Source organism: Carassius gibelio, chromosome B22 (genome assembly GCF_023724105.1).
Source record: "Carassius gibelio isolate Cgi1373 ecotype wild population from Czech Republic chromosome B22, carGib1.2-hapl.c, whole genome shotgun sequence".
Lineage (NCBI taxonomy): Eukaryota > Metazoa > Chordata > Actinopteri > Cypriniformes > Cyprinidae > Carassius > Carassius gibelio.
The window spans coordinates 16,068,065-16,088,414 of NC_068417.1; the positions used below are offsets into that span (position 1 = coordinate 16,068,065).

General features: G+C 37.4%; 2 protein-coding genes across 2 annotated transcripts; both read right to left on the reverse strand.

The window, feature by feature from the left end:
- Positions 1-28: 28 nt before the first annotated feature.
- LOC127988425 (uncharacterized) lies at positions 29-1,367 on the reverse strand. Its single transcript, XM_052591183.1, has 2 exons — positions 809-1,367; positions 29-569 (listed from the first exon to the last, which is right to left on the reverse strand). Exons 1-2 carry the CDS (start codon positions 1,200-1,202, stop codon positions 226-228), a joined length of 738 nt encoding a protein of 245 aa, XP_052447143.1. The 5' UTR covers positions 1,203-1,367; the 3' UTR covers positions 29-225.
- A 9,683-nt stretch (positions 1,368-11,050) lies between these two features.
- On the reverse strand, positions 11,051-19,606 carry LOC127986855 (glycerol-3-phosphate dehydrogenase [NAD(+)], cytoplasmic-like). Its single transcript, XM_052589111.1, has 8 exons — positions 19,438-19,606; positions 13,317-13,494; positions 12,962-13,102; positions 12,739-12,877; positions 12,527-12,639; positions 12,205-12,441; positions 12,014-12,120; positions 11,051-11,723 (listed from the first exon to the last, which is right to left on the reverse strand). Exons 1-8 carry the CDS (start codon positions 19,476-19,478, stop codon positions 11,627-11,629), a joined length of 1,053 nt encoding a protein of 350 aa, XP_052445071.1. The 5' UTR covers positions 19,479-19,606; the 3' UTR covers positions 11,051-11,626.
- Between the last annotated feature and the right edge of the window lie 744 nt (positions 19,607-20,350).

Here is a 20,350-nt window from a genome sequence, read left to right on the forward strand (position 1 = left end):
CACGTTTTTTATCTTTCTTATCTGACACACACACACATCTGAGGTCTTGGAGTCTTCACTAATGAGAGTTCTTCAGGACCAGGATTGGGAACCACAGATTTATGCCAATGAAATTTATTTGATCTCTGCAGAATTTGAAACCTCTTCGACGGATATGCTCTTGTCTCATATGCTCTCAAATCACCCACCTCCAAGATCAGAGATGGATATATTGTGCATCACGACTCAATAATACTCACCACTGACAGTAACACTAAAACTCCTCATGATGCTGAATCTGCTGCTGCTGATCTGTAATAGATAGAGTCCAGAGTCTGTGGTTCTGGTGTCTGTGATGGTCAGAGATCCAGTCTGATGATCCAGCTTCAGTCTGTCTCTGAATCTATCATTACACTGATCATCTGAACAGATCTTACTCTGATCTCCAGTGATTTCAGCGATGAGAGTGTCCATGAAATACCATGTTATTGAATTGTTTTGGTTATTTATTACACGAGTGTCTAATGTAACAGATTCTCCCTCCTTCACTGACTTTCTCTTCATTTGATCTCGATCAGCAGCAGAAACACCTGAAACACAAACCAACAGCTGCTGGAGGATCTTTTTTACGGAGAGGGAAACAATGAAGAAAAACAAGTTACACAACATGAAATAACTCTGGATATAAAGCCACCAAAAGTCAATTCGGATTAAATAATAGACAGTTAAAACAGATGTCCATAGAAGCTTATTGGAGATGGTGAGAGTAGAAACTTTCATCTCCATTACAGCTGAAGAGCAGCTTTTAATAAATCAAAAATGTACTCACCATGAACATCAAGGAGAAACAGCTTTGTACTTCTGCTTCCACGGAGACCAAAACTCCTGATCAGTAAATCATAAAGTCCAGAGTCTGTGGTTCTGGTGTTAGTGATGGTCAGAGATCCATCTCGATTCAGTTTCAGTCTGTCTTTGAGTCTCTTATTACGGTCTTTACACGGGACATCTTTACAGATATCCCTGAAACGTGCATCCATATATCCCATGCGTTCAGCTACGAGATTTTTCGTTCTCCAAAGAACCCAATCTTCTTCGAATGGAGGCCAAATGCCATATTGTAGAGTGACTGAATCTCCCTCCATCACGAACACCGTTTTTGTTTCCAAATCAGACACAACTGGAGAAAAGATAAATATAGTCTTACCATACACGAGTATACACATGAGCAATAAGAGACAAATGAGCAACTTTGAGACGAATCAGGGTATCTTCCGTCCAATCCTAATCCGTTTCCAATTAAAAATCAGAAAACGAAAGACTCAAGAAGATTCAAGTGAGAGAACATGAATTCAATAACGAGAAATGGAAAAATGGCTCGTTTATTCGTTATTCCATCTAGGTAAACAAACGGAAAATGAGTTTTTGACTTGATTTCTCATTTTGTCATTTGGGGTTTAAACAAGGGGCAAGGAACTCGATCGGAAGTTGAAGTCGGGTGGGGGCTGCCATCTTGTAGCAGAACTTCACTTGCGTTAGCATTCCCATTGACTCCCATTCATTTTGGCGTCACTTTGACAGCGAATAGCTTTACATCTGAGGCGTTTAAAGACTCTGTTTGTCCATTATTTATTTCTAAAGATACACGACAATGTATAAAGAGCTCCATTACCTTCTATGTTACATTATGGCCCCGTATAAACAGTTTTTGTAAAAAATAGGCTAACGATTGCGTCATAACCACTCGGCTCTCTGTCGCATTACCGTACAGACATGAGGAGAAGCTCGCAGGCAATTAACTTAATATGGCGTACTGGCGTTACATTTTAAAATACTATACAAAATAATTAAGCAGAATACTTACTCCTGCTCACTCACGACAAAGAACTCCCCGCTCAAGCTCGCCGTCTCTGCAAGATTAACGATGGCAGTTTGCACGCACAGCTACTAGAAGATTTACATCTGTCAGACAGGTTGCTGACGTCGTCAAGCCTCGTTTGAGTCTGCGCATCAGAAACGGAAGTGCTAAAAAACGCTAAAACCGGGCTTCATTTGTCTCAATTGAGTTCCAATGGGGTCGCTGTGTCCATTTCTTTTACTGTCTATGGGTTTAAAAAACGGTTTATGGCTTCAATGTTTCATACGCACTTGTGGGCGGAGCTGAAACGCTCCTTTCATCTGATTGGTCGAATAGCTCCGCCTTCAACTCGATCTTACATTCTTTCAGAATAAGAGTCTTATAAGAGTAGTGTCTGAAACCACCGCTGACTGTTAATTAACATAATATTTGAGTCAGATGTTGCTGCGCACATAATTCGTGCTGTGACTTGAAAGTCACGCCTTTAAATTATTTCTAGGTTATAGTATTGTATGAATATTGTCCCACTGTAAATAGAGTGCAAATAGTTTTGTCTCCTTGGATAAAAGTAAAGTGGAAATAAAAATCAATAATAGACTGAACAGTTCCATGATAATATGTCTGTAACATTTACCACTCTCATCTTTTAAGTCAAAAAGCAACAAGATAGGTGTGTGTGTGACATTAATAATTTATTGGGAAAATTAATATAGTTAAATTTATGAAATAAATTAGTAATATTAGTTTTATTCCATACTAAATTGAATGGTTTTTCTTTTAGTCTTCTTTGTTGGCCTTGAGAAAGCCGACATATATTTGAACATTATTATCATTTATTATGAGAGTAATTGACAACGACTAAAATTTTAATGTTTCACCAAATTCAGCTCAGATCTTCAGACTCGTTTGACTTGTCGCTGTAACTGGTCAGACTTTTTCCTTCTCAAAAAATCCTAGTGACTTTCATTATCTGAGCGATGAAGGTCTTACACTTAAGGTCCACTAGAGGGGGAGACAGGAATTCTATTTACATAAGTTTAAATGACAAATAAAAACATTACCATGAATATGCCATATCTGTGTAACACAGGTTCTTCATTGATAGATGGGCTGGTAGGGGGGTATACCTTAGCTCAATGATAGCTGTATAATATAAAACAACATTAACTACTGCAGCTACTCATCAAATAAAAATGATTAAGTTTTGGAAAACTGCAAGTCAAATGTACTTGCACAAATGACTTGCTGTTACATAATACCCCATATGCGTTATTGGGGACGTTTTCGTCCACTAGGTGGTAAAGTTTAGTCTTATTTTGGCCACAACTTTCTCTGTGTTTCAGCTAATGGAATGATTGCTGACAAATCTTATTTTGACACTTATTTTGGGAAAATGCTTGAAATTTTTCAAAAACTCAACAGTATACTGTGGGTAAATTCACTACCCTTTTGTTATGTTCGGGATGAAAACACCCACTAAATTAAAATGCTGTAAAAATGTCTCAGATAAAGATTTTTTAATTTTGTTTTGCATAAATCTATTAATCACCCTCAGTCCTGATCAAAACTACCAAATGTTTAAAAAGAAAATCCAAGATTTTGGGCCCTATTTAAACGATCTGAAACGCAAGTGTCAAAGCGCGAAGCGCAAGTAAGTTTGTGGGCGGGTCTCGGCGCTGTTGCTATTTTCCCGGCGGGATAAATGGCTCTTGCGCCCGGCGCAAATCTAAAGTGGGTTGGTCTGAAGTAGCTTCATTATTCATAGGTGTGGTTTGGGCGTAACGTGAAATAAACCAATCAGAGCGTCATCCAACATTCCCTTTAAAAGCAGGTGCGCAAGTTCCATTATGGATTGCTATTATTATGGCGTATTTACCAGGCGCACGCCAGGAGCGGTTCACAGCCGAGGAACCTGATGTTCTTGTAAGAGCAGTGAAAGACAGAGAAGTTGTGTTGTATGGGGATGGGAGAATAATTAGCCTGAATAATTTGTGAGCTAGTTTTATGCCTATTTTTTTCACATCTTCGTGGCACACCACAATGATTTCCGTCATCTCATGTGTTAATATTTTTTTAGTGTAACAATTTATGATTTGCAAAAATAACTGTTGCATCTGTGTAGATTACATGAGCAAAGTGTATGCGCGTTGTGCACGCTATACATTATGGTCAAGCATGCGCCCTTAAAATAGCATAATGAACTACGCGCAACGCGCCACTGACTTTAGACTAGGTTTTTTCTGGTCAGTGGCGCAATTGTTTAATGGAACAGCAAAATAGCACCAGGGATCGTTTGCGCCGGAACACGCCTCCTTTTTTGCGCTGAACCGCCCAGGGAGCGCAAGTTCATTCACTAGTTTAGCGACGTGCTTCTGTGGAGGGAAAAGCGCGCTTTGCGCGGGTGCAAAATAGGAATGACACATGCGTCGGTGTACAAAGTCAATTGCGCTGGGTGCAAGATAGGGCCCTTTAACTCTTTAATTACCAAGTTCATAAATGATGTCACTGATTTGGGAAGAAAAAACACACACAAAATGACATATTTTCAATATAAAAAGTAATTGTGGACTGGATATTTTTTTTACCTTTTATGACAGTCTTGGGCATGTCAAAGATTAGTAACTGTAGATTGGCTTTGATGTATTGTTAGTTTTTGTGCAGCATTAGATTTTATTTTTTTCACCCTCATTTATTGTTGGTGGCTGTTTTTGTCCCATTGACTTCCATTATAACGACATTTTTTGATGCAAAGCCATGACACCATATAATCATGCACTCTTGATTGTTGGTGGTTTTCCCTGTTGGGAAGAGGTAACATTTGTTATTTTTACAGTTGATCACTAGTTGGGACCATTAACCCTTTAGGCCTGTGCAAAAAAAGGCTTAGTTTCTGGCCTGTATATAGAGTTATATGGAGTTTAACAGCAAATTATAGTGTGTGTGTGTGTGTGTGTGTGTGTGTGTGTGTGTGTGTGTTTGAGAGAGAGAGAGAAAGAGAGAGAGAGAGAGAGAGAGAGAGAGGGTGAGAGAGACCTTTGTGCACTTTGTGCACCAACAGGGAAAACCACAAACAATCAAGAATGCATGATTATGTTTCATGGCTTTGCAATCAAAAATGTAATTATAATGGAAGTCAGTGAAAAAAACATCCACCAACAATAAATTAGGGGACATTTTTTTTTAATCTAATGCTTACAGCAGTTTAATTGAGTGGATGTTTTAATCCCAAACATAACGAAAGGGTAGTGAATTTGAACAATGCACAAGGGATACATAATAATTTTTATTTGGCACCAGCCGCAGTTAATGTTGACAGCTAGCAGGAGTGTGGTGGGGTGCGAGGTCTGTTTTGACCAATGGATGGAAACCTCAAGGCAGTGGCCTAAATGCTTATCTGAAGATTTTGTCTTTATAGATTACAGTTTACATTGTACTTACTGAAGTACACCTCTGCATGCAGACACCCAACTGTACAAATTCATTTATAGATTTAAAACCCAGTCCTGAACCTGAAGAACCATGTTCTGCAGAGTTCACTTCCAACACACTTGCTTGGACATTGCTACTGATCCTGAAGACCTTGCTTAGCTTAGGTGTGTTTATTTGGGGTAGCTAAACTTTGCAGGACACTGGCCATCCAAGAGGAGGACTGAGAGTCCTGACATTAGCATTTACATTCAGTGCATGTGATTTATCAACAGCGAGTACATCTTAAAATGTACAGCTCATGAAAAATAAAAGTTCTAGATGGACAAACATTAAATGCATAAACCAGTGTGAATAAAAAATATATTAAAATACATTTGGATGTAGGTTGAAAAAGCCAGAATGGGAAGTTTTAAAGTACAGCTTGAAGTGTGAAGTTTATTCGTGTACACAGATATGGCATATTCATGGTAGTACACATGAAATTAATGTATTTATTTGCCATTTTACGTAAATAGAAATCCTGTCTCCCCCTCTAGTGGACATTAAGTGTAAGACCTTCATTGCTCAGATAATGAAAGTCACTAGGATTTTTTGAGAAGGAAATTTGGTGAAACATTAAAATTTTAGTCGTTGTCAATTACTCTCAAAATAAATTATAATAATGTTCAAATATATGTCGGCTTTCTCAAGGCCAACAAAGAAGACTAAAAGAGAAACCATTCAATTTAGTATGGAATAAAACTAATATCGCTAATTTATTTCATAAATTTAACTATATTAATTTTCCCAATTAATTATTAATGTCACACACACACCTACCTAGTGCCTTTTGACTTAAAAGATGAGAGTGGTAAATGTTACAGACATATTATCATGGAACTGTTCAGTCTATTATTGATTTTTATTTCCACTTTACTTTTATCCAAGGAGACAAAACTATTTGCACTCTATTTACAGTGGGACAATATTCATACAATACTATAACCTAGAAATAATTTAAAGGCGTGACTTTCAAGTCACAGCAGCACGAATTATGTGCGCAGCAACATCTGACTCAAATATTATGTTAATTAACAGTCAGCGGTGGTTTCAGACACTACTCTTATAAGACTCTTATTCTGAAAGAATGTAAGATGTAGACACATAATTCGTGCTGCTGTGACTTGCAAGTCACCCCTTTAAATTATTTCTAGGTTATAGTATTGTATGAATATTGTCCCACTGTAAATACAGTGCAAATAGTTCTGTCTCCATGGATAAAAGTGAAGTGGAAATAAAAATCAATAATAGACTGAACAGTTCCATGATAATATGTCTGTAACATTTACCACTCTCATCTTTTAAGTCTAATGGCACTAGGTAGGTGTGTGTGACATTAATAATTAATTGTGGAAATTAATATAGTTAAATTTATTAAATAAATTAGAATTATTAGTTTTATTACAGACAAAATTATATGATGATGTTTCTCTTTAATCTTCTTTGTTGGCCTTGACAACGACTTAAATTTTAATGTTTCACCAAATTCAGCTCAGATCTTCAGACTCGTTTGACTCGTTGCTGTAACTGGTCAGACTTTTTCCTTCTCAAAAAATCCTAGTGACTTTCATTATCTGAGCGATGAAGGTCTTACACTTAAGGTCCACTAGAGGGGGAGACAGGATTTCTGTTTATGTAAGTTTAAATGACAGATAAATACATTAATTTCATGTGTACTACCATGAATATGCCATATCTGTGTAACACAGGTTCTTCAATGATAGATGGGTTGGTAGGGGGGTATACCTTAGCTCAATGATAGCTGTATAATATAAAACAACATTAACTACTGCATGTACTTGCACAAATGACTTGCTGTTACATAACACCACTAATGCGTTGTTGGGGACGTTTTCCACTAGGGGGTAAAGTTGAGTCTTATTTTGGCCACAACTTTCTCTGTGTTGCAGCTAATGGAATGATTGCTGACAAATCTTATTTTGACACTTATTTTGGGGGAAAACCACAAACAATCAAGAATGCATGATTATGTTTCATGGCTTTGCAATCAAAAATGTAATTATAATGGAAGTCAGTGAAAAAAAAACATCCACCAACAATAAATTAGGGGAAATTTTTTTTATCTAATGCTTACAGCAGTTTAATTGAGTGAATGTTTTCATCCCGAACATAACGAAAGGGTAGTGAATTTGAACAATGCATAAGGGATACGTAATAATTTTTATTTGGCACCAGCCGCAGTTAATGTTGACAGCTAGCAGGAGTGTGGTGGGGTGCGAGGTCTGTTTTGACCAATGGATGGAGACCTCAAGGCAGTGGCCTTAATGCTTATCTGAAGATTTTGTCTTTATAGATTACAGTTTACATTGTACTTACTGAAGTACACCTCTGCATGCAGACACCCAACTGTACAAATTCATTTATAGATTTAAAACCCAGTCCTGAACCGGGAGAACCATGTTCTGCAGAGTTCACTTCCAACACACTTGCTTGGACATTGCTACTGATCCTGAAGACCTTGCTTAGCTTAGGTGTGTTTATTTGGGGTAGCTAAACTTTGCAGGACACTGGCCATCCAAGAAGAGGACTGAGAGTCCTGACATTAGCACTTTATATTCAGTGCATGTGATTTATCAACACTGAGTACATCTTAAAATGTACAGCTCATGAAAAATAAAAGATCTAGATGGACAAACATTAAATGCATAAACCAGTGTGAATAAAAAATAAACCTTAAAATACATTTGGAGGTAGGTTGAAAAAGCCAGAATGGGAAGTTTTAAGTACAGCTTGAAGTGTGAAGTTTATTCGTGTACACAGATATGGCATATTCATGGTAGTACACATGAAATTAATGTATTTATTTGCCATTTTACGTAAATAGAAATACTGTCTCCCCCTCTAGTGGACATTAAGTGTAAGACCTTCATCGCTCAGATAATGAAAGTCACTAGGATTTTTTGAGAAGGAAATTTGGTGAAACATTAAAATTTTAGTCGTTGTCAATTACTCTCATAATAAATGATAATAATGTTCAAATATATGTTGGCTTTCTCAAGGCCAACAAAGAAGACTAAAAGAAAAACCATTCAATTTAGTATGTAATAAAACGAATATTACTAATTTATTTCATAAATTTAACTATATTAATTTTCCCAATTAATTATTAATGTCACACACACCTACCTATTGCCTTTTGACTTAAAAGATGAGAGTGGTAAATGTTACAGACATATTATCATGGAACTGTTCAGTCTATTATTGATTTTTATTTCCACTTTACTTTTATCCAAGGAGACAAAACTATTTGCACTCTATTTACAGTGGGACAATATTCATACAATACTATAACCTAGAAATAATTTAAAGGCGTGACTTGCAAGTCACAGCAGCACGAATTATGTGCGCAGCAACATCTGACTCAAATATTATGTTAATTAACAGTCAGCGGTGGTTTCAGACACTACTCTTATAAGACTCTTATTCTGAAAGAATGTAAGATCGAGTTGAAGGCGGAGCGATCCGACCAATCAGATGAAAGGAGCGTTTCAGCTCCGCCCACAAGTGCGAATGAAATATTGAAGCCATAAGCCGTTTTTTAAACCCAAAACAACAAAATGAGAAATCAAGTCAAAAACTCATTTTCCGTTTGTTAACCTAGATGGAATAACGAATAAACGAGCCATTTTTCCATTTCTCGTTATTTAATTCATGTTCTCTCACTTGAATCCTCTTGAGTTTTTCGTTTTCTGTTTTTTAATTTGAAACGGATTTGGAATGGACGGAAGATACCCTGATTCCTTACGCACTGGAACGCGATGATTTAATTATGTCTCGCGCCGTTATTTCAGATGACTGCATAAAAACACAAAAACAAGTCACAATGCTTTGTAAATGTTAATTTATGGTGTTAGTAATTTAAATTTTCAATTTTAACGATTTTGAAGGCTGGTGTTTGGAATATATATATATATATATATATATATATATATATATATATATATATATATATATATATATATATATATTTATATATATATATATGTAGTACTAATAAATCTGGATATGCATTATTATTATTATTATTAATCATTTTTTTATTTTAATTATTATAACCTTAAGATGTGAATGCTTGGAACGGCAAACACAATTTTACTCGAATTAATCAAAATGGATTTATAGCGTTTTGGAACCAAACTCTTCAAATATGAATCCCACCCTGTGCTCTCTTGTTTACTGCTTGTTTTGTTGAACTGAATTTCGAGAGCATGTATTAGACTTACTGTATCACATACATCACGTACTATACGGTATGTTCTGTTGAATATTTTGGCAAGTCATCGCTCTCTAGTGTCCCAAGGAGAAAATCACAGCTCTAATAATAGCGCTATACTTTCCCCCTGATAGAGAGCGCTATAAACGGCAAGATACTGCTGTTCTCATAGAGGGAAAGCTAAGGAACCACTAATTATAAGCATGGCTGTTGCCAGGCTTTGAAAATTAGTGAGTTCCAGGTGGTTTCTATAGTAACCCCCTTAGTATAAAATTGTGCTATAATAACCCCTATAAATACAACTAATTAAATACACTCACATTTGAAAAGAGACAGAAATGTAGATGTTTTTTGAGGGACGCTCATTTTTTAATCATACCCTATTTATTGCATCAAAGTTTGTTAATACTATATTTATGGGGTGGATAATTTTATCAGTTGTTTCACGAGTTCATACTTACATATAATTAGCTGAGGTATGGTATGCATATTTGGCGTGCTGTCCGGGGAAGGGCTCCGAGCTTGTGAATAGCCCGAACCTAGAGTACCCCCCCTTCCCGGTCTATTTATAAAGTGAACTCGAAGTGAGGAGATGGGGTGGAGGAGGGATGCTGATAAACCGTCAATGCATAGAGGTAAGTCAGCGATATTTATACTGTGGGATTGATTACTTGATTATGGTCCACCTGTGTTGATTAGGCTAAGTATCTGGCGCGCTCCTCCCGAATCTTGTTAATAAAACATCATTTATTATTCGTGCAAACATATTGTCCACCAAACGTGTTATTGTCGGATAGTCAAAACTACAAAAGACAATATATGACAATTAGCTCCAATGGCGCAGAAGATAAATTATGTGCATTTTGACATGATTGATCCGGGATCAAATCCTCCTATTGGTGACATTTTTTCTCACTTTTCAAATTTCAAATCACATCAGAAAAGCATTTTTTCAATGAAAATCAAGTAAATAATCAATAAGTAAAGGGTAGGTGTAGGGAGGGCTTTATTGCCCCAGTAATGTGGCATCCAAATAAGTTATTATTGCATACTGATTTATAATGTACTACAATAGCGAGGTGCAGATATGTGCACTTAGTGTAAACAGCCGCTGCCTTTTTTGATTACTACCAGACTAATGCTGGCGGTGCAATGTTGCCAGATGTTATTATTACAATAAAAAAACCTATAAATAAATAAAATAAACCAAAATTATTTACGGATGCTAAACATTATGAATTCTGCATGCAAATATTCATATGAGGAATCTAGCAGCAAACTAGTCAACCAGAGAACAAATTTCTATTTTCGAAGATGAAAAATTTACAGAGGGCCGGCCCTCGATGACCTCATAGCTGGCTACGGCCATGATTATAAATAAGGTGCACAGGCTTAAAAATAAATAAATAATCCACCTGACCTTTCAAACGTGAATTATGATGAAAAAAGTGGAAGTTAAAATGATGAATGGACCTGACATGAATCTAACATTAAATCAAAACAATACAATAATGCAATGGAAAATTTCCTTTAATATTTAACTTACATATAAGATCTGTTCTGCGGTGCAAGGTAAGTCCAGTTTGCAAACATTAGTAATTAAAATGCTCCATTTTGTGTTATGTAAGGAGCTGCTTGCTCTCAAGAAAAGGTTGAAGGACGAGCCCTTGAAATGTTAAAGGTTACATGCATCGGAAAGTTTTGGAAAGTAAAGGTCACATTCCATCTGTGTGTTAGAGACGCACTAGACTCAAATCTTAACTTTGTCTTCAGTCATTTCTACAATCACTAATGATTTCGCAAACAAACTTACGGAACAAAATCTATTTTTAACGGTCTATCAACAAAGAAACTTTGTTTTCCAGAAAGTAAATGCTTTTGAGGCACTTCGTCATCGGCTGAAAATTGCAGAATAGGACATTTTAAAAATACTTTAATACAGGACAACTTTAATAATAAGACTTTAATACAGGACAAGCTTCCTTTACAATGCATTTTATCCTAAATAAATCTTATGTACTGTTAATTTACAACATTTAGACATTGTTCATAATGTGTTAATGAAAAAACTAAAACAGCCATAATGATGTTTACATGTGTTTTGGATGGTTCTGTAGGCAGGCGGTGAACTCGTTGACCGGATGACCATGGTAACAGATCTGATAAACTGCATTAAACAGGGGGAAGCTGAAGAGAAACAGAGAAAGTTTTACATAAAAGAGTTTCCTGCATGTCATGTGACCATTAACTGAAAACTTGAAGACTTTCGAAACCAAAACTTGAATGCTTTCTGCGTTAGCCTTCCTTAGAAAGGAAAATTTAATAAAAGAAGAATTAAGGAGGATCAAGAAATTATGAATAATCTATTTCTAATGTCTGCATAATAATCATGTAATAAAAAAAAATGTAATTGTAGTCTTATTACAAGTATTTAAAACCACCCAGCACTGATTGCGAACAACTCAAAAGGGAATTACTTTTCCAGCTGGTTTTTATCTTTGAGGAGCTGATGGACTTCTGCTGCAGTTGCCGGACCTTGAAGTTTCTGGCCGTTCAGCAGTTCCTTCTCAAGCTCCTCGATAGACTGACAACAAACCGAAATATTTAACGCTGCACAAGAACACTGAGAGAAAATGAAGTAACGTTCAAACCTGAGGCCCAGACATACCTTCCCCGTTCTAGCGAACGCTTCTCCGATTTTGCGGTTGCGTCCACTATAGCAGGTGGCGATGAGGTCGGCGACGCCGCAGCTCTCCAGAAAGGTGGTGGTAGAAACCGGACCGGTCGTGCAGAATATGTGAGTGAAGGCGATCATCTCCATCAAACCCAGACGGATCACGGCAGCCTTGGTGTTGTTACCATAGTCCAGACCGTCACAGAAACCAGTGCCCACTGCGACAATATTCTACAATTAAAAAAACATCCGTTCTTGACTTTAATGCCACTAAATGCTTCAGAAATCGAATGAAAATAAATAGATTGATATTTACCTTTAACGCCCCACAGATCTCCACAACGTCAGCCTCTTCCACAACGGTCACACGGAAGTTTTGGGTTTGCACCAGTTCCTTTAACATGGCTCCGTGAGCTTTGTTTTTACACCCTGAACACAAAATTATTACTTACTTGAAGAAACAGTGGCTGTACATAGCTGTATATAGTGGCACGTATAGGCACATTTTCCTTCTCCATCTCTGCTAACCAATTGTAGTTTCACAGAATTTCTCATCAGCGACCTCATTGGCCAGATTGGCTCCCATCAGCACGGTCATGGTGATGCCGAGTTTTTCCCTAATGACATCAGTGATCAGTTTCACTCCATCAGGACCCTTATTCACACCCTTGTGGAACACACACAGCGGTGTAACAGTGCTGCGGGGCCACATATAAAACCGAAATGCAACTACATATAGTAAGACACTCACCTTAATGAGAGACAATCCCAAAGCGTCCGTTTTGATGTGCCCCTTAATGATGTCACAGGCTCGGGACACAAATTGGTGAGGGATAACGAAAATGAGTATATCTGCACCCTTTATTGCATCCAACAGATCCGGAACTGCCACCTGAAGAAAAACTGCCATTTAACCCTGTTTATTTATTTTATCAAACACCATTTTAATGCTCCTTTGCATGAGTTTCTTTACTAACTTTGGTTAAGATAACTTTACTATTTAATATCCAAATTTCCATTGAAGTACTGCATTTATCATTGTTCACATGTGAAAAGCAATAAAGCTTAAAGAGTTCAAGGATTCTGGAGACGCTTTGTGTTCTCACCACATTGGGCGGCAGCGTGTGTCCAGGCAAGTATTTTACATTCTCGTGTTCGGTGTTGATGATTTCACTGAGTTTACGTCCGTTGACCATCTCCTCAAACACCCACATGTTCACAGTGTTTTCAAACGTGCTGTGTTTTGCTGCATTGGCGCCCACTATCTTGGCAATAGCAGAACCCCTGAGGAAACGAAAGAACTTTGACAATCTGCAATGGATAAACAAAAGCCAATACTTCTGACATAAATGCACATACTGAGGGCTTAGTTAACAAAAGAACCAAATTCATCACATCAAAAAGATTATACACAGAATTAATGTGCAGTGCAAGTAGCAATAAAGTGACAAATTGTAAAGTGTCAAGTGGTGATAAGGTGACAGTGTAAAGACTAGTGTTTAAATTGTCAGTCAGATGCGTTATGAGTGTATGACGGTCCAGCAGGTAAAAAGTGCAGAGTGCCATTAAACAGGCTGAGTTTATCCTGATTATTCAGGTGGAAGTGGCAGTGGATTTTGACTATTTATCAGTCTAATGGCTTTGGGGTATAAACTGTTCTGGAGTCTGGATGTTCTGGACGCAGTGCTCTGGTACCGCTTGCCAGACTACTTGAGAGTGAAGCAATTGTGGATGGGATGGGTGGTGCCCTTGATGATGTCGCTAGCCCATTTGCAGATCATTTTTGTATATGTCCTGTAGTGAAGGGAGATCAGTCCCTGTGATTTTCCATGCCAGATTAATAACCCTCTGTAAAGCCTTTCTATCCCGCGTTGTGCTGTTGCCAAACCACACAGTAATGCAGCAAGTTAACACACTCTCCACAGTGCTTCTGTAGAAATTATGGAGAATCTGTGATGGCATGCCAAATTCCCTTAGCCTCCTCAGGAACTACATTCTTTGATTAGACTTAGTTTCTTACTAGTTTCTTTGTATTTACTGTCCATTTGAGGTCTTCTCAGATGTGTGCACCCAGGAACTTATAGCTGCCAACTCTCTGAGCCTCAGCATCTCCGATCAGCAGAGGCTGATAGATATGTTCACTCCTCCTCACGTCCACAACCATCTCCTTGGTCTTGCTGATGTCCAGTGTGAGATCGTTAGCCTCACACCATGTGCCCAGTTCAGACACTTCTTTCCTGTATGCGGTCTCATCATTGTTAGTGATAAGGCCAACAACTGTGCTGCAAAATTTACGATGATGTTGTTAGGATGGCTAGCAAAGTCATGAGTGAAAAGAGTGTACAGCAACGGGCTGAGTACACAGCCTTGAGGAGTGCCTGTGTTCATTATACTGGAGGAGTGTTTTCCGAGGCGAACGTGCTGAAGTCTACTGGTGAGAAACCTCAGTATCCAGTTACACAGTGCACAAAGCAGGCCCTTGGTTATATAACTTGTTTATGAGTTTGGAGGGGATGATAGTGTTGAATGCTGAACTGTAATCCATGAAAAGAAGTCTGGCATAGCTGTCTTTATTTATTTGATAACTATTATGGAATACAATGATTACATTATAAAACTTTTAAAATTGTGTCTGCAATCATAAATGCATCCTTCTAAATATAAACTTGATAATCCTCGAACACTGGAAGCAAGAAACATGCAATTAAGATACTAATTGTGGACGGTAATAGTAATTCAGTTCATATCATATTACAGCTTTGCTTCAGTAGGCTATCTGCAAGGCCATAGAAAAAAAGTTTATGGGTCAGAAAGAAAAGACTGCAGCCTATTATTTTTGTTTAATAAGGACCAGTGGACATTTGGGTCAATCATTACTCAGCAATTATTACCCAAGCAACTAAAAAATCTGTAATCTATCCTAATGTTATCTGTAATATTCAAAGAGCAGAGAGGTTAGGTATTCCTGGTTCACACCTGAGATCCGCAGAGGGAAGCCATGCAACATATACTAGGGTGACAAGACAGCCCTGTTTTCCAGGGACAGTCCCAGTTTTTGAAGTTGTCCCTGGAAATGTCCCCATTTTACACCACGTTCAAAACAACCCGCAAATACACTGAAAAAGCCCAACCAATTTAGCCAGCTGGCTATTATATGATTGTGATTATATTCCCATTAGAGGACCCGCCAGCTGATTACTTGGTCGTAACTCGCAAGCCTTTATTGTTGCCATGTAAAGCTTGGACGAGAGCAGAGCACTATTATCATCAGTTATCGAAAGAGATCACGTTATATACATATTAAAACAAAGTATTACTGTTTGTGTGCAGTGTATAACACGACATGAAGGTTGCGGGATTGTTTTGCACACAATAGTCCTGTTAAACATTCCTGAAACTCACAAAAAATATATATATAAAAAAATAAACTTATCAATTACACTTGCACAATAACATTTGCAGAAAGCAGATACTTTCTAGTCAATATGAGCCTAAAATCCAAAATATTAACCCTAATTTGGGATAGAAAAGGTCAATTTCCAGAAGCATATTTTTATAAACAAAATTTGACGATATGTATCGGAATTAAAAGTCTATCATTTCATATAATGCTCTATCGTTTATTTTGTGGTGCTTCAAAAAACATGGTTTACGGTAATACATTTTCATACTTTGAATGACGTTTGTCTTACATGCATTACACGGGGATGCAGACAGAAGCATAAATAATAGCATGTGCTCGCTCACATCACGTGGCAGTGGGCGTGGTCACGGCGACTTAATGTTTGCAAAACTTTTTATGCACTGCAGTTTAAAACAACTGATTTTAGGCCGTTGAAACACAAACAAAATAGCTATATATGTTCACGGTCTCTGTTTCTGTGTGAGAAGAGTGCTTAAGACACGGATCAGTTGCTAATAGAGCTTGTGAGCATTTTTGTTTCCGTTTTATTGGCTTTGCACGATTGCATAAACAGTTATATGCGTCCAAATGCCCAGTTTTGCAAGTATCCTCATAAACACAGTCATTTAGGTCTTAAGGGAATGTAAACAGTTGCGAGAGAAAGTTAGCTACGTCAGACTTCGTACTTCCGCTCAGTTTCAGCTCGCTTCTGTTTACGAAGCAAAAGGAAATAGCAGAGTTTGGTATTACCAGGCTAAGAGAACGCGCATATTTAACAGTATATTGGATCCGAACCTCGGTCTTAAAGGGGAAGCTGTCCAATATTCGTCCTGTCTGCCATTCATGAAAACCTCTCACTGCTCTTGACTAAATCACTTTTGTAACTAGAATAAGAAGAAAATAAATAATAGTAATACTATATATATGGATATAACTTACACAGTGAATACTAACTCATTTACACAATGGATTTCTTATTTATGGTAGTTTTTTTTTTTGTTATAATTAAGTATAAGTATAATTAGTTTCTTGTTCTTATTTCATCACTGACTGTTTATTTATCTCCAGTGAGCTTGAGTTATTTTTTAGTTTTGTTTGTATTATTTTCTTGTATTAGTTTGATATCGACTCGAAACTGGTGACAAGGATTATGAAAATTGGCAAAGATCTTAATATAAAATAAAAAAAACGTATTAAATTAAATGTATGCATTTAGCAGATGCTTTTATCCAAAAGTGACTTACAGTGCATTCAGGCTATCAATTTTTACCTATCATGTGTTCCCGGGAATCAAACCCCCAACCTTCCACTTGATAACGGAATGCGCTACCAATTATTAGCTACAGGAACACTAAAATAAAAAATTATTATTATTATAGTATTAAAATAAAAATAACTATATCAAGATATCGTTATCGTGATATATGTGTTTATATCGTGATTTATGATTTTGGTCATATCGCCCACCCCTAGGTAGTAGGTATTTAGCCAACACACAGTTGTACATTTTTAAATACAGGTAAAAAGTTAAATAGTTACACGGCCACCCCTGTATAAACTCTGGCCACCCCTGTGGCCACCCCTAAGATTATTTGTAGTGGGCACTGGGTACTATTAATTTAAATGCAGAATGTAAATTCACAATAGTTTAAGAAGTGAAAAAAAGTGCAGCACATGCTGCAGCCACAGTTTTGTGTCTCTGAGCAACATTAAAGTGTTTCGTTCCTGAATGACTCAACCGTTTAAATGATTCGGTTCAATCGCAATGACTCACTTATTAACAGTGACTCGCTGCCACCTATTGGCATTGACATTTTATGGAACCTTTTCATTTTTTAAAGGGGGGGTGAAATGCTATTTCATCCATACTGAGTTTTTTACACTGTTAAATAGTTGGATTCCCATGCTAAACATGGACAAAGTTTCAAAAACTAAGTTGTACATTTGAAGGAGTATTTTTGTTCCCAAAATACTCCTTCCGGTTTGTCACAAGTTTCGGAAAGTTTTTTTTCGAGTATGGCTCTGTGTGACGTTACATGGAGCGGAATTTCCTTATATGGGTCCTGACTCACTTCTTCCTGGAAGAGCGCGCGTTCCCGTATAGCGAGGCTGAGCAGCACAGACATTTCACTGATCAGAGCGATTCACTGATCAGAGCGAGAGCGTCGCGAAAAGTCACAAAAGAAGTGTGTTTTTGGTTGCCAGGGCAAGACAACCCTGCACAGATTACCAAAAAAAAAAAAACAGCATTAAGGGACCAGTGGATGGAGTTTATTTTTACAGAGCATCAACGGAGTTGTGCAGGTGTTTGTGTTTGTTCCCTGCATTTCGAAGATGCTTGTTCACAAGGCCCAGTTTGACGCCGGATTTGCGTATCGTTTATTTCTTAAGGATGATGCAATCCCAAGGAAAAAGGGTCACGATTGTGTGTTGGAACCGCAGGCGGTGAGTAAAACTGCTTCAAAATATCTCTGCCTCCTTGTTAGTGCGTCCCCTCCCATGCTGGTGACTCGGGTTTGAGCCCTGCTCGGAGCAAGTCGTTGCTGATGCTGCTCTCGTTCAGTTTCAGCCTCTGGATCTGATTCTGGATCATAAATAAACGGCTGAATCTGACTGTAAGCCATGGTTTCTTTTGGATGATGGTTTTTCCCTCACGGTAATGTCACAGTTTCCAAATGCTCTCAACGCAAAAGCCTACTGGCGCTCATGATTCTTTAGCTCCGCCCACACGTCACGCCTCCAGTCTGTCGTGTTTTTCCGGGAAAAATCGGTACAGACTATCTTTCTCTTATGAATATAATAAAACTAAAGACTTTTTGGATTTATGAAGGATGCAGTACTACTCTATATGTACTCAAGATTAACAGGATATTAAGTGAAAACGAGCATTTCACCCCCCCTTTAAATAATTTCAAACATCAGTTTTCAATGTTTTATCTTTAAAATATCAAAACATTATTTATTCATTTGTAACTACAGGTTAAAGTATTCCATGTTCCACGGAGCTGCATTAAACAGTGTGTAAAAACATCTAAATGGCACTTCAGGTGCAGCTTCTGTTTTATCTGCATTGCAAAGATCAATTTTGTTGATAATGATTGCATTTGCTTGGTAAAAGCCCAAATGCAAGTATTTGACCTAAAACATGGTGCACACTTTTAGAAACAATGGTGTAAAGGTAAAAATAAAATAAAAAATCTGGTGTCAGCACAATTAAAAATAAGATATCAGCACAATAACACTCAGCAAAATAGTCTAATTATCGTTATCGATAAAATCCTAGAACTCACAGAGATATAACTTTTTGTCTATATTGCAAACTCTTATATTTTTTCTTTATTTTAATGTGCCACCCCAAAATTTACTGTGGCCTCATTTGGCCACCCCTGTTAAAATTATCTGGGGGCGCCACTGGCAGGGGTTAAAAATTTTCTACTTGAATAATTTTACTTTCTATCTATCTATCTATCTATCTATCTATCTATCTATCTATCTATCTATCTATCTATATCTATATTAATGTATATTAATGTATGGTACCCACAAAAAAATACAAATTAATTAATTAATTAATTAATAATAATAATAATAATAATAATAATAATAATAATAATACGGAACTAGGAAATGCCCCGCGGTTTTCATTTTAGAAATCTTTTCACCTTAACGTATGCATCATTCTTCAATTTTCTAAGATAGAAATAAGTTAGATTTCTGTTTGTGCTGTTTCCAAATACCCTACACTTCAGTCAGTAGCTTTGCATTAATAAACATAAACCAGCAAAAACAATGTAAAATAATCACGCAGTGTAAATGTCACGAACCAGTTGCCAGAGCCGATGATGCAGACTTGCTTAGCCGTCATACTGCGTCTGTCAGCCGGCTGTAAGACTTCCGTGTGCTTGAGACCCGCTGATGGTCCGGAGACAAACCTGTGGACGTGCTTTTAAAGAGCCCTAGGACGCGCCTCACTGCCCTGAACGCGCATTGGCTGATTTCTGAATGGTTTGTTTTCCCCCACGGCATAATCCGTTATGACGTTTTTGTGGGCGTTCCGACCAATGCCGAACAAGAGAAAAGCACCCGGATGCAGCCTGAAGATCGTGGCGGGGCTGCATCTTGGGCGGAGCTGCATGTGTCGCCCCGCCCCATACCTACTCTGATTGGTTCGATAGGTCATGAATATTAGGTTCAGAGAAATATGATAGAACCTGTGTGCGTAGTTGGTGTAAGACGGAATAGGTTGTTTAAAAAGCTAAAAACGCTTAGTTTTAAAAAGCTTTCATAATGCACAGAAGAAAGAAAATAACACATAAGTCTGTAACTCGCCATGTCCCTGAAATGACTGTCTTACTTAACCAAGCTGATCTTTAGGCTAACAGACGAACAAGCCACTACATTTAATACATGTCTTCAGATAGAAGAATAAATTATGGATTCAATATTTTTTGAATATGTGATTATTTCTTGTGAGAAAGGAAATGAAAAGGATGGATCAGTTTTATTTTCATTTCTATAGCTTGAAAAGACAATTATTGTTACATATAGGCTATTTATCTGTCATGTAGTTGATAAATGACACCGCATTAGGCTAATGTTGTCGACTGTGTGCCATTTTAATTTTTATTGATTTATTAAGCTTGAAAGCACAAATGTATTTTTGATTAAAACGTCTTTAAAATAAGTTTGCATTTGGTGAAGTACAGCCAACTTCTAAGTTGAAGCAAGTGCGGTTTA